Source organism: Harmonia axyridis, chromosome 1, assembly GCF_914767665.1.
Source record: "Harmonia axyridis chromosome 1, icHarAxyr1.1, whole genome shotgun sequence".
Classification (NCBI taxonomy): domain Eukaryota; kingdom Metazoa; phylum Arthropoda; class Insecta; order Coleoptera; family Coccinellidae; genus Harmonia; species Harmonia axyridis.
In genome coordinates, this window is record NC_059501.1 from 55,551,881 (window position 1) to 55,566,572 (window position 14,692).

Consider the following 14,692-nt stretch of genomic DNA (forward strand, 5'->3'; position numbering starts at 1 on the left):
CATTTTTTACGTTTCCTATTTACAAAATTAAATTTTATATATCATTAGAGGAAAAAAATTAACACTCTGAAATTTCAAATGTTACTTTTTGGAATTCATGGAATCCAAAAATCGAATAGAAAATTCGGCGTCCATAGCTTTATTTTTCGGAAACTATTAGTGCTATTTGCATGATTCCTTAAAAAATTTTTTTTTTTAATAATACCTACTGACTACAATATTTTTACCGTAAATAAGTTCAAGCTCTTATTTGCATTCATATTTCTGAATGAATCCCGGATTGGAATCGCGCTGGTGGATATTCATTAAAAAAATGTTTAATTGTTTAATGTTAATATTTGCTTTTCAAGATTCGAGATATTTTGCGTTGATAGTGGAAATAAAAAACTATTGTGTGAAATTTATGGTGTACTTACTACTTATCTACTTTGTTGGTCATCATTTATTATTTACTCCATCAAATCAACCTATACATAACTATTGCATATTTGGGAGAACTAATAAAGACATTATTTTGAAAAAGATGTTCCAAAGTGTCATATTAGTTTTTCAATTCATTTTGTGTAAATTATTCTCAATTCATATGAATTTTTACTCATGTAAAATATTGAAATCTAATAAAATAACATCAATGTTAAATTGCATTATCCCTCAACATATTATGACTTTGTTGTTGCGAATCTCTTGAATAATGACTTAGTGGAGCAAAAGTTTAGCACCCTATATCATATAGAATGGTTCTAAAAATCTATTTGTAATGATAGAAGGAACTCTAAAAAATAGAATAATATAGATAGAAAAATTCATAATGATTTCCTGGTTGGGGACATTGGTAATATCAAAATATAAATATTTTTAGGAACTACTCAATTACACTACTATTAGTTTAAAAAATCACCACCACTCCCCGCTTTCAAAGAACTTTTACCAATCTAACACCTCGCCATTTCAATTGAAACGTTAGTATACACATCTGAAAAAATCATAAACCACAATCAAATGCTCGAAGAAACAAACATCCGCAAGTTCAATAATCAGTTAATAAACATTGATTGGAGTACATGATGACTACCAACTTGGCTCAATTTATTTCATTTCAATATTTGCAATGAAATTTTCGGTAAGAAAAAATTCAACGCAGAATTGTATGGAGTGTTCGTTATGCATTTTTAACGACATGTGTTTGACCAGAAACCTCTCCGACACTGGTGCAGATCATTGTATGATAGCATTTACTATTTAGGGTTATCCAATCGGATTGATCCTAGTGTCCAAGTGATAGGTGGAATGTGCGATATCCTCTCAAATAGTTCCAGTTTAATTTTTGTTTTCTTCTCAGTCTCTATTTGTGCAATATTTATTTTCAACACCATGGACGAGAAGCAGGCGATATTTGATTATAGACTAGTTGAAGAGGAAAAAAAGATATTATCTGGTAATGACCTTCACGATTCTATTTAATAGTACCCACTTCAAATAATGCATTCATTATTTGAATGAATTTTTGAATAATCTTAAACTTTCAATAAAACTTAATGAGTTTTTTGTTCCATATTGCTTACGAAATATTCGTATATTATATTTATTTTCAGAAATGAATAGAATACATTATCTGCATTGATCTGCTTGAAGTTGACACCTGTGGAAAATAATAAACCAAAAGACTTTTTTTCGCATGAATAATGAAAATTTCTATATCGTGTGGACGTATCTATTTTGAACTCCATATCAATAAATAAATCATATAAATCAAAATAATAAGTCTCTCTTAAAAACGGAACATATAATTTGAATTCCTTCTTCAACTATTTTATATCAGTTGTGTTAATAGTCCCTTGGATGAGTCATATTTATTTATGTTTAAAAAGAAATCCTAACAGGGGAAACCCAAAGAGAATAAGGAATAATTGTGGAAATTATTCAGATGTAATAAGTAGCTTTTAAATTTTTTCAACATAATTTGAATCAAATAATTACAAAAATTTAGTTCTCTTATCATTCATCAATATGTTTTGATAACCATAAAGTCAAGGATACCTATATGATAAAAGTAAGGAATCGTTGAAATGGTGAGACTTTTTATAGATTGCACCCATATTTTAACCATTTTTGAGCGTCTGTCCTACTTAAATGAGTCTATATCATTTCTTTGAATTATTTTTGACAATGACGCTCATGCAGAATTACAGTTTTTATATAGAATTACACCTTCTTCAAATTTTCACCGAAAATAATTTTTGAAATATTTTGAATTGTTTTTGGGAATGACGTTTTCATGCAGATTACACCTTTTTCAAATCTCAAAAAAATATTCAATTTTTCGAATGTTTTTCGAGAATGACATTTTTATACAGAATTACAATTTTGATGACGAATCATACCTTTTCAAATTCTTGAAAAAAAGAATTATTCAATTTTTTAAATTATTTTTGAGAAAGACGTGATCAATCTTTAGATTTCAGATATTTCTAAGCGTAAATGTACTTAGAGATTACCATTTTTATAACGTTTCTTTGTGAATTCTTGAATAATAATAAAGTGAAAAATGATGAAATGGTGACAATTATAATAAGAAAGTGAGAAATAATTGTAATAAAGAAGTGAAATATACGAGGTGGTATTTCTGTAAAAATTTAGTTTTCTAAAAATAGATCCAAAATAATATATTTATTTTCAAATTAAATTTTTTTTATCAAAATTTTTCGCTGCAATTTTATTAATTCTTTTCTATATACCATTTAATTATTACATGTTTGTTTCAATCAACTTTCAATATATTTGAATATTATTTAGTTAATAATATTTTCTATCAGAAATAAGTTTTAATATCAAAAACTAATTGCACTCGATTATCTCAATATTTTCATCTTGACACTTATCATTTTTTAATTTATTTTATATTTTTTCAATCTCACCTGTTTGGTAATCATAATTCCCTAAAAACTATTCAAATAAATTTGTCTACATTTTTATCTCTAAATTTTTCTTCAACTAAAACTTATGAAACAAACTGAGATAAATTTCATTTGATTTTATGTTGTATTTCCATTCGAAATTTTATTAAATTATTGGATTTTTGTATTTCGATATAAGTATTATCTATAACACTAGGTATCATAATATTTGGAACATAATGTCCAGCTTGAAATATGAACGATTATTTTTCAAGATATATGAGCAATAAACAAAATTTGTTGAATCACTGACTATGTTGAATAGTAAAGATATTGAACATTTTAGCTCTCTAGTTAATAACCGTACCCTAGATATTCTTATGAGAACTGTGAGATTGATATAATTTTGTATTGAAAGTTAATGTCTTTTGGAACAATGAATGAATCAATTACTATTATATTGATTTGTTTCTTATTCTTAGATATCATTTTCAGTCATTCCATCCTATAAGAGTGAATTCGTACCAATAGAAACTAGTTTTGGAACAGATGAAAAAATTTGGACAATATCAGTAAATACAGAATCTCCAAAAACTCCTATTGTATTGCTGCATGGTTTTGTTGCATCCGTTGGGTTCTGGTGTTTGAATTTCGAGGCTCTCTCTCGAGACAGACCCCTATATGCCATCGATCTCCTCGGTGAGTCATAGTGTATTTTTTTCTGGTTTTTGACGACTATGTATTGGAACAAAGCATATCAGTCTATAGTGTATATGTATAGTTGTGAAGAACTTTGATCGATTCGAAAATTTAAGGCTCCAAAAAACTGTCGTTTTTCAGTCTTTAAAAAAAAAGTGGAAATATAATCATTGAATTTTTATTAAAATGAACTAATTATTTACCAAATTCAATGTTTTTAGGATTTGGTCGTTCTTCCAGACCTCATTTTAGCACTGACAACTTGGAGGCTGAGAAGCAAATGATTGAGGCCATCGAAGCATGGAGAAAACAAATGAAAATAGAAAAAATGATACTATTGGGACACAGTATGGGAGCATATTTATCAGGTCTTTATTCCATGGACTATCCAGAAAGAATTCAGCACTTAATTCTGGCAGACCAATGGGGCTATACGGATAAATATGAGGACCCACCACTCATTCTGAGAATTCTCACACTCATATTTTATAAATTCAATCCTGTTGGCTTCGTACGATCGATGGGACATAGTTGGGGTAAACATTTTTCTCATTATATTGGAAATTTGGTAAAGAGTTCATTATTTTAGGTCCATATTTCCTACAAAAAACTAGACGTGATATATTTGGCAAGATAGGGGATAGATTGAATGATCCCTCAATATTACCGACGTATTTCTATTACTGCAATGCTGCAAAGGAGCCCACGTAAGCATCTTGGGTTACTTTTTTCTCGAACTATTTATAAGATGAATATGTTAATGGAAACGTCTTATGATCTTGAAATAATGCGTACACGCAAATATCTACCGGGAGAACCTATGCATGTAAATATATTTTACTTGCTATTCTACCGATAAATCTTTCGAACTCGATAGTAACATTGATTTATTCATATTTCTACTCTTCAAATATGATCACGGTGTATGCAATTGCATAATTTAATTTATTATTTTTTGGTAAATCATTAGATCCAATTTGAAGTATCTAAATTGCTGTTCGTGGAAGAAAAACTTTCGTAGATACCATTTTCAAAATTTATGATCGATTTTAGATTGAAACGGTATGGATAAGAATGTGAATATGGGGTTTCAGGTAAAACGGCCTTATATCTCCAAGAAAAATTTGGATTTGAGTTTATCATTTGGTTGCGTTGTGAAACATTATGATGTCTGACTAGTTTTTTCTCCATTCATGTACAACAGCTCATGTATGTTGTCAGTAGAATAACAGTCTTACTTCTTTTTGGAACCAGAGTGCTTTGTTAATTTTGAACAAAAATCAAGGAGTTCAAACTTTTTCCTTCTGTTTTTACTAGCTACTTTGCTATATCCAGTATATTCTTCCTCATTATTCCGATCATAGTTAGCTCAGGTTCTAACAATTTTTTTACAACCTTTCAGACTAATCTTTCCAGCTACGCTTAAGTCAGTGGAACTTCTCTTTCTTACATAGCTCTATTTGTGTAATTACATGTATGAAAACGAGTAACTAACTCATAAAGCAAGGTGTAGGAGTGGCATGTGGCTGAGGTCAAAATAATAAGAAAAATGCCTTTAAAAATATGTGAGCGAGATATTCGTTTCTGAGATAAAGTGTCAAAATTGAATTTTCTTTCTGAAAATAAATATAAAATAATTGTGATACTCGAGTAATTTTGATATACAGGGTGGCCATTTGAAAACGAAACAGACGAGATTACAGACGAAATAAAGTTTTTCGATAGAAATGCTCGGACAGGTCGATTTCTGTTTCGAGGGGGACAACTTAAGATGTAGGTTACGGACGCATAGCGCTTCAACCCTTGCTGCTACAACTCCCACCCCCAATTTTTGAATAGGGAAGATGGGGTGAGTGATACCTCAATTTAAAGGTATTTTTATACTGATTTCAGCACAGTAATTGTTTTTTCATTTTATGCATTAGTTCTCGAAATATTCATGCGTTAGTTAGTTAGGAAGGAAGCCACAGTCATGGTTGTTTTGAAGCTCAAAATGTCGATTTTCACAAAACACTACAAGTGCCATGAAAACACCACTTCATTTTCAAATACTTAGTTAAGAATATTTCGAGAACTAATGCATAAAATGAAAAAACAATTACTGTGCTGAAATCAGTATAAAAATACCTTTAAATTGAGGTATCACTCACCCCATCTTCCCTATTCAAAAATTGGGGGTGGGGGTTGTAGCAGCAAGGGTTGAAGCGCTATGCGTCCGTAACCTACATCTTAAGTTGTCCTCCTCGAAACAGAAATCGACCTGTCCGAGCATTTCTATCGAAAAACTTTATTTCGTCTCTAATCTCGTCTGTTTCGTTTTCAAATGGCCACCCTGTATATCAAAATTACTCGAATATTCTAGAGGACTATCAATCCATTATAAAATAAAATTTGATGTTAGTTTATCTCTTTCTTGAGGATGGCATTACCTAGGTGTCTTGTCTGTCATTCAAAAGGACATAACTTTTTGGTACGTACCTACCTGTATCACGTTATCTGGTAGAATCATTGCAATTTCTAACATTTTAGAGTAAGAAAGATATTCTTGATGGGTGTAGTTGCGGGCAACTGTTATTGTTTTTCGAAATAATCGATGTGAATGAGTTCAAACGACAATTTTCAAATTGAAAATTTAATTAATTTTGGAAATTATTGAATTTCTGAACTTTTTCTGGACGGTTGTTTCGCACTATTACCTATTGCACCTACCCTGGACGTCAAGGTCACCGGGCTGAACTCCACTTGACTTTTTTGGGTGAGATTACTTTGCTCAAAAAATTCACATGAGAAGCCTGAAAATTAAGAGGAGCTGAGAATAAAAATATTCGACATAGCAAGCCGTGTTGCCGAATGTGAGGGCGGATTTTTATGATCTCTCTGTTGTTACGAGACTTAAGGAGAACGTTTTTTTATTTCTTTTTCATGCTGAAGGTTAATTAGTAGCTAGAATTTTCATTTCGCTGTATTATCGTATCGTCGTATACAACAGTAATCAACACGGTCGAATTACGATTATGAAATCACCGTGAAAACATCGTAAAATAAAGATATGAGACTATATAGTTATTATTTCCTACAAAATATCAACTCAGAATTCAGATAATTCAGGCCAAATCATTTCAGAAAGTGATGCTGAACAGAAAGGTGAACCACCCAAACTCAAGAATCTAAGACTTTTGAAGAATCCAAAAATAATTCAAGTTCATTACTTCGTGAATAATGAATCAACTTTGAAAATTCTAACTGGGTTGTGTACAGAACATAAACGACTTTCAAACTAAATCACCACTCGACATCTCTTCCCTATTCAAAAAATCTTGGGGGATCCTAATGCTACCTTCATGGTGTGTTTTTTCGGAAAAAACTTGTGACGGAAATTCGTCCTCCTCAAAACAGAAGTTGATCTATTTCTTTAAATCTTCGAAAATTCTTCGTTTCGGATATCTGGGGGGTTTGTTGGGACTCCCTGCATAACCTAATCTTCAATGGACTTCAAAAAAAAAAAAAGAAACTATGAAATAGAAGGAAAAAGGATGACACTATTTTGAAATACCAAAAAACCTACAAAACTCTGCATCGTGTACCCGTCCCCTATTACGTATGCATTCAAAAAGGGTCATTTCATGTTTTAATAAAAATAATAAAGAGAGTTTATTATTTTGTTTTGTTAGATACTTTATACAACTATCTAACAACTCTAAAAAAACTGTGAGTTATTTACACTGAGAGGTGCTAACTGTATACAGCTGTATATAACTGGTTAAGTGTTGTTCGTACTCGTGCAGCCATAGAAGAAGCCTTTGATTCCGGTATCCACGCAGTACGAATACTATGATTCGATTCCTCTTCTAAATTCAAAGGCGATGGTTCATCGTAGTTCATCGACCAATCTCATAACTATTAAAAAATGTATGCATATGTTGACAATTTGATTTTATTAATTAAAATTCGTTCAGAAACTACAGTTTTCACACTGAAATAAACGCCAAGCGAAACATTCTAAATGAAAATTGACCAGTTACAGCGTTTTGGGGAAAAACACATTTGAAGTAGTAGGTATTCGGCTGGACCATTTCATATCAGCCACCCTGTATAACTTAATTCGATGCTACTAGACATTTTCTGAAACTGATTTCTCAAGTGAATCATTTTGTTTTAGTGGCGAAAAGGCATTCTTCAGTATGGTCCTCGGAGTTGGATGGGCAAAATGTCCATTGATCAAAAGAATACACAAACTGGACAAAAAAATTTCCATCACCTTTTTATATGGTTCACATACTTGGCTGGATAGCGAAATAGGTCCTAGAGTAAAAGAAATGAGGCCAGACTCCTTTGTAGAAGTTCACGTAAGTATACAAAATATTTATATTTATTCAATTCAATCAATTCGAGACTAGCAGTGCTATTTATATGACCACCATCCGTATGAAATACGAAAGTTGGCAGGCCAATTTAGAAAATGAATAAAAAATGAGAAACAGAAAGAAACCATGAAATACTTCATTATTTTCTACTACTCAGTAAGTCATTGAGAGTTTCCATTCATAATATGTAAGAGGTATTTCTGACCAACATAGTAACAGTAACAGAAAACATGTTAATGTCCTTAAAAAAAATTGTGTAGCAAATATAAAATCATTCACAACGTCCCTTAACTTAACTATTGATTTCATTTATTAAAACCGGCCATCCACTAGGTTCCTTTTTCGAGCATTCGCAGCCGGTTTCCAGGGTAGCAGTCATGTTCAGTCTTTGATTCAACGTCAGGCTCCCGAGTCCAGCGATGGCCGACTGTAAATCGACTGGAAGTCGGCTCCGAATGCTCGAAAAAGGAGCCTCGAAAGTGGGCGCCTTAAAACTTCAGTTTGTAACACTAGCCTGTTAACTTTTATGATAATGGTCTTAGAAAATCTAAGAATAAGTTGTACTATATATATGAACCATACAATAAAGTCCTCAATGGTATGAAAAGAATCAATGACACATTGAATCCCTCGAAGTTAATTTGTCATAAAAAAGTAAAGAATTATTGTAGAGAAATAAAATGTAGGATTATCTGAAATAACATCTACACATGAAAAATGGACAAATGCATGTTCGTTACCTCAGAGAATTGGTTCGGTGAGCGAACAACTTAGAAGAGGGCAGAGTAACGAATCGGCTTAAGTACGGACCTGGCGTAAATTAAGTATTTGCCATACAAGCACGTGTTTCAAAAAATTATCAATTTTACTATCTACAAATTGCAATTCTAGCATCTATTATCTTCCAGGAAGCGATCAGGTTATAGTTATGCAGATGGTAACAACGGTAACAAAAAAAGATCTCTGTATCAGTCTTTAGATTATAAATTCGTAAACAATACATGTATGCATACAATTCTAGTAAATGGTATATCGTTGAAATTATATGAAGTGACTAATAATTGAATAATTTCTTTTGTAGCGCTCAGTTCTAGAACACACTGCTATACGAAGTCTGTGATTTTCAAATGTTGATGTTCGATCTTCTCAATATTTCGAAGATTTCCCTCCTTTAATAAAGGAAACATTAAATTCGGAAATACAAATTTATAAATAAATGACATCAAAAAAAGTACACGATGAAGAACCGTTTCACCGACTTTTCCAAAAAAAAATATTTTTTTCGGCAACCGTCCGGGAAGTACTCACTTCCCGGACGCTTTTTCTCTGAGAAAGTAGCATTTCCCGGCCTAGTCTGGAAAGTACGTACTTCCCGGACTAGGCCGGAAAAGAATCATAGAATCCATAGCAACCGAGATAACGGCTGACAGTTCATATGAAATTAGTTGTAAAAAATTTGCATGTTTTTTGATCGCAATCGCAATAAAATATGGAAAGCAGCAGCGATAGTGTTACTTTACATGGTTGCCGAAAAAATATTGTACGCAACACGCCCGAAAATGGTTTTTTTGGACTCACAGACTTCCAGGACTCGCTTACGCTCGTCCTGGAATTTTGTCCATTCGTCCAAAAAAACCCTATTTTCCGGACTTGTTACGTAAATTACTATTCTTTCATTTATATTATTTTATGTTGCATAATGACGGTAGTGACAGATCATCCTCGTAGAAAGCTTTTTCGGAGTTTTAAAATTAAAAACTGTCATCAAATAATAATTATCCATTATTCAATTCTCTCGTTTTTATATTATGTGGTCTACAATAAGCTCATAAATGTATGAGCGCTCAAAAGCTCCTGATCCTGATAGCAAGTCAGTTCATTTCTATATTTTTTTAAATGTATTCACCGTACCACAAAAAAATCATATATTGCGCTATCGAAAGAACGAGAATATTACAAGCTCTACGGGAGACAGTCATCCAGATTTATGAAGCCGTCTAAATAAATACGTGTGGAAATAAATAACAATAACATCAAATTAGATCTACGAATTGATTCTGAATTCCTATTGAATTAATTATTATTACATATAAGGGAGGAGTTCTGTGCTATTATTTTATTTTTTATTTTCAATAATGAACTTTGGCGAATATTATACCTATAATATAAAATCCATTATCGGTTTTATACAGAAAATATTATAAAATAATATTTAGTGTAGATCCTAGAATGAGTGGTTTAGTTGTATAAAGCTTTAGTCTAGATTGAATAATGTTCAATGTATATCTGTAAAGTTTAAAATATTTTCTTCTTCTGCTTGAGAAAACGATTACTAATCCATAATTTTTGCAGGAAGTGGAGAATTCAGGTCATCACATTTATTCAGAAAACGCTGATCAATTCAATGAATATGTTTTGAAAGCTTGCCAGTATGCTGACCAGAAAGATAGTTCACTGAAGCCCCAATGACACAATTAACATACTAATTTTGAGATTAATTGACTAATTTGTTTGTATATCTTCATTATTGGAAAGCGAAGTTATGAAATAAACTATTCAATAAAAGACATGGAAATATAAAACTTTGTGTTTTCGGCTTAATATGAAAGCAATTAGATACCAAAATCTATCGCATTTCATAGCTCTTTAGAATGTTGTCCAGACATAGGTAGGTACTTTAGTCCAAATTTTTAATGTCTCCTTGAAAAAAGAAATGACTTCTCCGTTTAGATTGACTTTTCAGGTCATAAGGTAATTGCATCTGATAATGCCCGGGTTTTCGAAATAAATTTTAGGAATAGTGTCAAGTTGTAAGACAAATAAACTGTTTCTATTCGAGAAGAAAGTATAGTACAGAAACTAGGCACCAATTGCCAGTAACTTAGGGAAAAAATTCTGAAATCTTGTCAATAATCCTTAGGATCTAGGTCTCTGAGTAGTCTCGATGGTCCATAATCGAACTACAAGGTTTAAGGCATTGTATTTTAGAAACCATATCTTGAAGAAGCAATGGCTATAAATTACTAATAAATTCGTGGCTTTAGAATAAAGAATTCATATTAATCAGTATCGTGGCCCTCGTTAAGTTTTAGGAAATGTATGTATATAGGTACATATGATATATCTAGTATATTTTCTATTTTTAAATGCAACAAAATGTAGTTTTGTGCTGATTATTATTTATTTCAGTAAAACTCATCACAAAACGATAATAATCGGTCTTTTTCTTTAGTCTTAGCCTTTGGACCCTATTAGGTTCTTCAATCATGGTCTGGACCTTATTAAGTGTTCGCGAATAACAAACTACTTCTGGAGAGGAAAAGATGAATTTGCATTCATTAGTAATGATTCCATATTATATTTTTAATATATCAGTGGAACAAGCTTTATTAGATACAAAATTTCATGACTAATGTTTAAATATGATTTCGGCCATGAATAACTGATCATGTCTTCAAAACGCCGTACCCCTTATAAAGTCTGCTCCTTATTTTGACATGAAAAAATGGACCGCCTTATTTAGCACTTAGATATGTTCCAAGAAAACTAAAAAATTTGAAATGAATAATCAATTATTTTGGTAACTAAGTGCAGGGCCGCCGCCAGGACCGACAAACCGGACATTTTGCCGGGGCACCAAATTATAGGGGCGCAAAGTCAGTTGATAAAACAATACATTAAAATGTTTTCTTAATAGTAACATATTAAATTTCCAAGAGCCCATTTTTTGAAAATCAAATAGGCGCTCTCAACTATAGTTATGAAAATACAAATAGACCCTAAAATGCAACTTTAAGAACTACGTTGTCTCTTTACTATAAACATATATCGGGTGTCCCAAGGTGAGTGGCCTATTAGATTATTATGGAAACTATTGATGGTGAAGATTTCAAATTTTGTGGATAGATATTTGGCCATGTAAGGTACATTTTTGAAATAATTTCACATTTCCAGTGTTGCCGGATGTACGACAATTTGGCAACAACTTTGTTATTTTAAATGGGACATCCGGTATTTCTATTTTTTTATGATACTCCATAAAATATTAAATCTATTCACTCTTACTTTTCCATCCCTATCTTTAACGGTTTTTGAGTTATTAATTATTTTCCTAAATTTTAGATCAAATTGGCGTATTACAAAAATGACTCTAGTTCGCTCAATATTTGAGATTTAAGTCAGAAATTTTGCAAGTCGCTAGATATTGATCTGATCTGTGTTACTGCTTTTGAATTATGGTTGTCAATAATACAGGACGGACCAAAAAAAATCATCATTTGCCAAGTTACAAAATTGTAAAAAAGTCTATTTTTTCAAATTAGACACCTAGTATATTTTTCAATTTTCGGAATCAGTACAACACACTCTACAATTTTTCTATTCACGTCCCTATACCTATCTCAACTGGAGTCCGAGTTATATGCGTTATATGTGTGTATCTTTCTTGAGCCATTATTTATAGAAAAACCTCGGAACAAAACACCTGTTAGGCAATAATTGTTTATTTTGACATTTATGGATTGAACTGATTCATTGATATATCGATCTATGAACGACATAGAGAAAATAACAATACAAAAGAAATTAACGCTTATTGAATCAATGTGAAATCTAATAAACGCATATGTTCGGAACCCAGTTGAGATAGGTATAGGGACATGAATAGAAAAATTGTAGAGTGTGTTCTACTGATTCCAAAAGTTGAAAAATATACTAGGTGTCCAATTTGAAAAATTAGACTTTTTTAAAATTTTGTAACTTGGTAAATGATGAATTTTTTTGGTCCGTCCTGTATTATTGACAACCATAATTCAAAAGCAGTGACACAGATCAGATCAATATCTAGCGACTTGCAAAATTTCTGACTTAAATCTCAAATATTGAGCGAACTAGAGTCATTTTTGTAATACGCCAATTTGATCTAAAATTTCGAAAAATAATTAATAACTCAAAAACCGTTAAAGATAGAGATGGAAAAGTAAGAGTGAATAGATTTAATATTTTATGGAGTATCATAAAAAAATAGAAATACCGGATGTCCCCTTTAAAATAACAAAGTTGTTGCCAAATTGTCGTACATCCGGCAACACTGGAAATGAGAAATTATTTCAAAAATGTACCTTACATGGCCAAATATCTATCCAGAAAATTTGGAATCTTCACCATCAATAGTTTCCATAATAATCTAATAGGCCACTCACCTTGGGACACCCGATATAACATCGTACTTTTAAACAATTCAGGGTGTTTTTTGATGAAATCGACAAAAACTCCTTAAATTTGAAATAAAGGTGATTTTAAGTTGAAAAAGACGATTTCATATGACATTGGAATGATGCCTAAGAGGAATAACAGAGGCTCCCTCAAAGAAAATTCAGATAAATAAGGCAAAGAAGGGCGTCGAAATTTTATTTTGCTGGGGCGCCAAAATGGCTGGCGGCGGCCTTGATTTAGTGTCAATCCACGTTCTGAAAATATTTCTATAAATTTCTTACTGGATAATAATTGTATAATTCCAGTTTTTATTACTAAAACCACGAAAAAAATAATGAGATTAGATTATTAATTCAGTTACATCCATGCACCCTGAGGTTAGATATACACACAAATAGCCACTGACAAAATAATCAGCGCGAAATCAATCAACGTTGATGCACTTTTTTAATTAGTTACTGGGAAGTGTCCATACGATATCCATTGTGGTTTGAGTATTGAGTCCAAGAAGTTTGAAAAGAGAACCCACCTTAAACCTTAATCGTGCTCCTTTTTATGCCTTGAATAAAACTTTCATAGTATATCTAGTATATAATAATAATAATAATGATGATGTTTATTTATGGTAAAAATGAAATACAGCAATATAAACATGAACAAACATGTTATGTTATGCTATATATAATAGTAGGTATACCTTCTTGTTACTTGTCAAATTTTGTTTTATTTTTATATTATACAGTAATCTGAAAAATATAATTTCTTCAATTCGAGGATAAGGCCTTTTTTGAACAGTAGTTCAGAGTAGTAGCGGTCTTTATTGTAAATTCTTCAAAAAATATTTATGAGACACCTTTATACGCTAGTGAATGATAGATCATTTTCATTTCTCTTATTCTCAAGTATTTATTCAGATATTTGATGGTAAGTAATATTGATTTTTTTTTTATCAAGTTGAAATTATCATGGATATTCACATTACTCAATAAGTTCCGGGCGTGACCAGAATTTTCACTAGAAAAAAAAATTTTTTTGTTTTTTATATTAATTCGGTTCGCATTTTTCAATTTTTAGATTTAATTCAGAGAAATAATAACTAAATATAGAATAATATTTACGAATTAATTAGATATACATATAAAGTACTTCGTTGTATTCTCCAATATATATCTTGATTCTTGAGTAGGTATGGCTGAATATTTAAAAAAAATTGTTTTATTAGAATCTTCTTTTATAAATTAATTCAGGAAGCAATTAAATAATTTTTAATTCAATAAAGCTTTCGAATTTATCAGCTTTATTGCGTAGTGTGCACACCAATAAAAAAAATGATGAAATAAGAAGGAACCTTGCAAAAAACACTTTCATTCATTAAACTTATTGTATACCATAGTATGAAGAATTCTTTATACTATGTGTATATCACGAAAAATATCAACTCTTCCAAAATGAAAGCACAAATGAAATCACTACAAAACATAATTAAATATAAAATATAGAAAAATATATACGGAGTTTCTT

The 14,692-nt window shown here is 31.2% G+C and overlaps 1 protein-coding gene across 1 annotated transcript; it reads left to right on the forward strand.

Annotated features, from left to right (window-relative positions):
* Positions 1–1,242: 1,242 nt before the first annotated feature.
* On the forward strand, positions 1,243–10,539 carry LOC123671328 ((Lyso)-N-acylphosphatidylethanolamine lipase-like). The gene is made up of 6 exons (XM_045605086.1): positions 1,243–1,435; positions 3,390–3,593; positions 3,815–4,129; positions 4,183–4,300; positions 7,753–7,939; positions 10,310–10,539. The coding sequence occupies exons 1-6, from the start codon at positions 1,288–1,290 to the stop codon at positions 10,424–10,426; spliced, it is 1,089 nt and encodes a 362-aa protein (XP_045461042.1). The 5' UTR covers positions 1,243–1,287; the 3' UTR covers positions 10,427–10,539.
* Positions 10,540–14,692: the final 4,153 nt, after the last annotated feature.

Excerpts from the sequence above, each read along its gene's own strand:
- LOC123671328 (XM_045605086.1), top strand. The coding sequence starts at position 1,288 with ATGTGCGATATCCTCTCAAATAGTTCCAGTTTAATTTTTGTTTTCTTC. Across the intron at positions 1,436-3,389 it reads GGAAAAAAAGATATTATCTG|TCATTCCATCCTATAAGAGT; the intron begins GTAATGACCTTC and ends TATCATTTTCAG. Across the intron at positions 4,301-7,752 it reads AATGCTGCAAAGGAGCCCAC|TGGCGAAAAGGCATTCTTCA; the intron begins GTAAGCATCTTG and ends ATTTTGTTTTAG.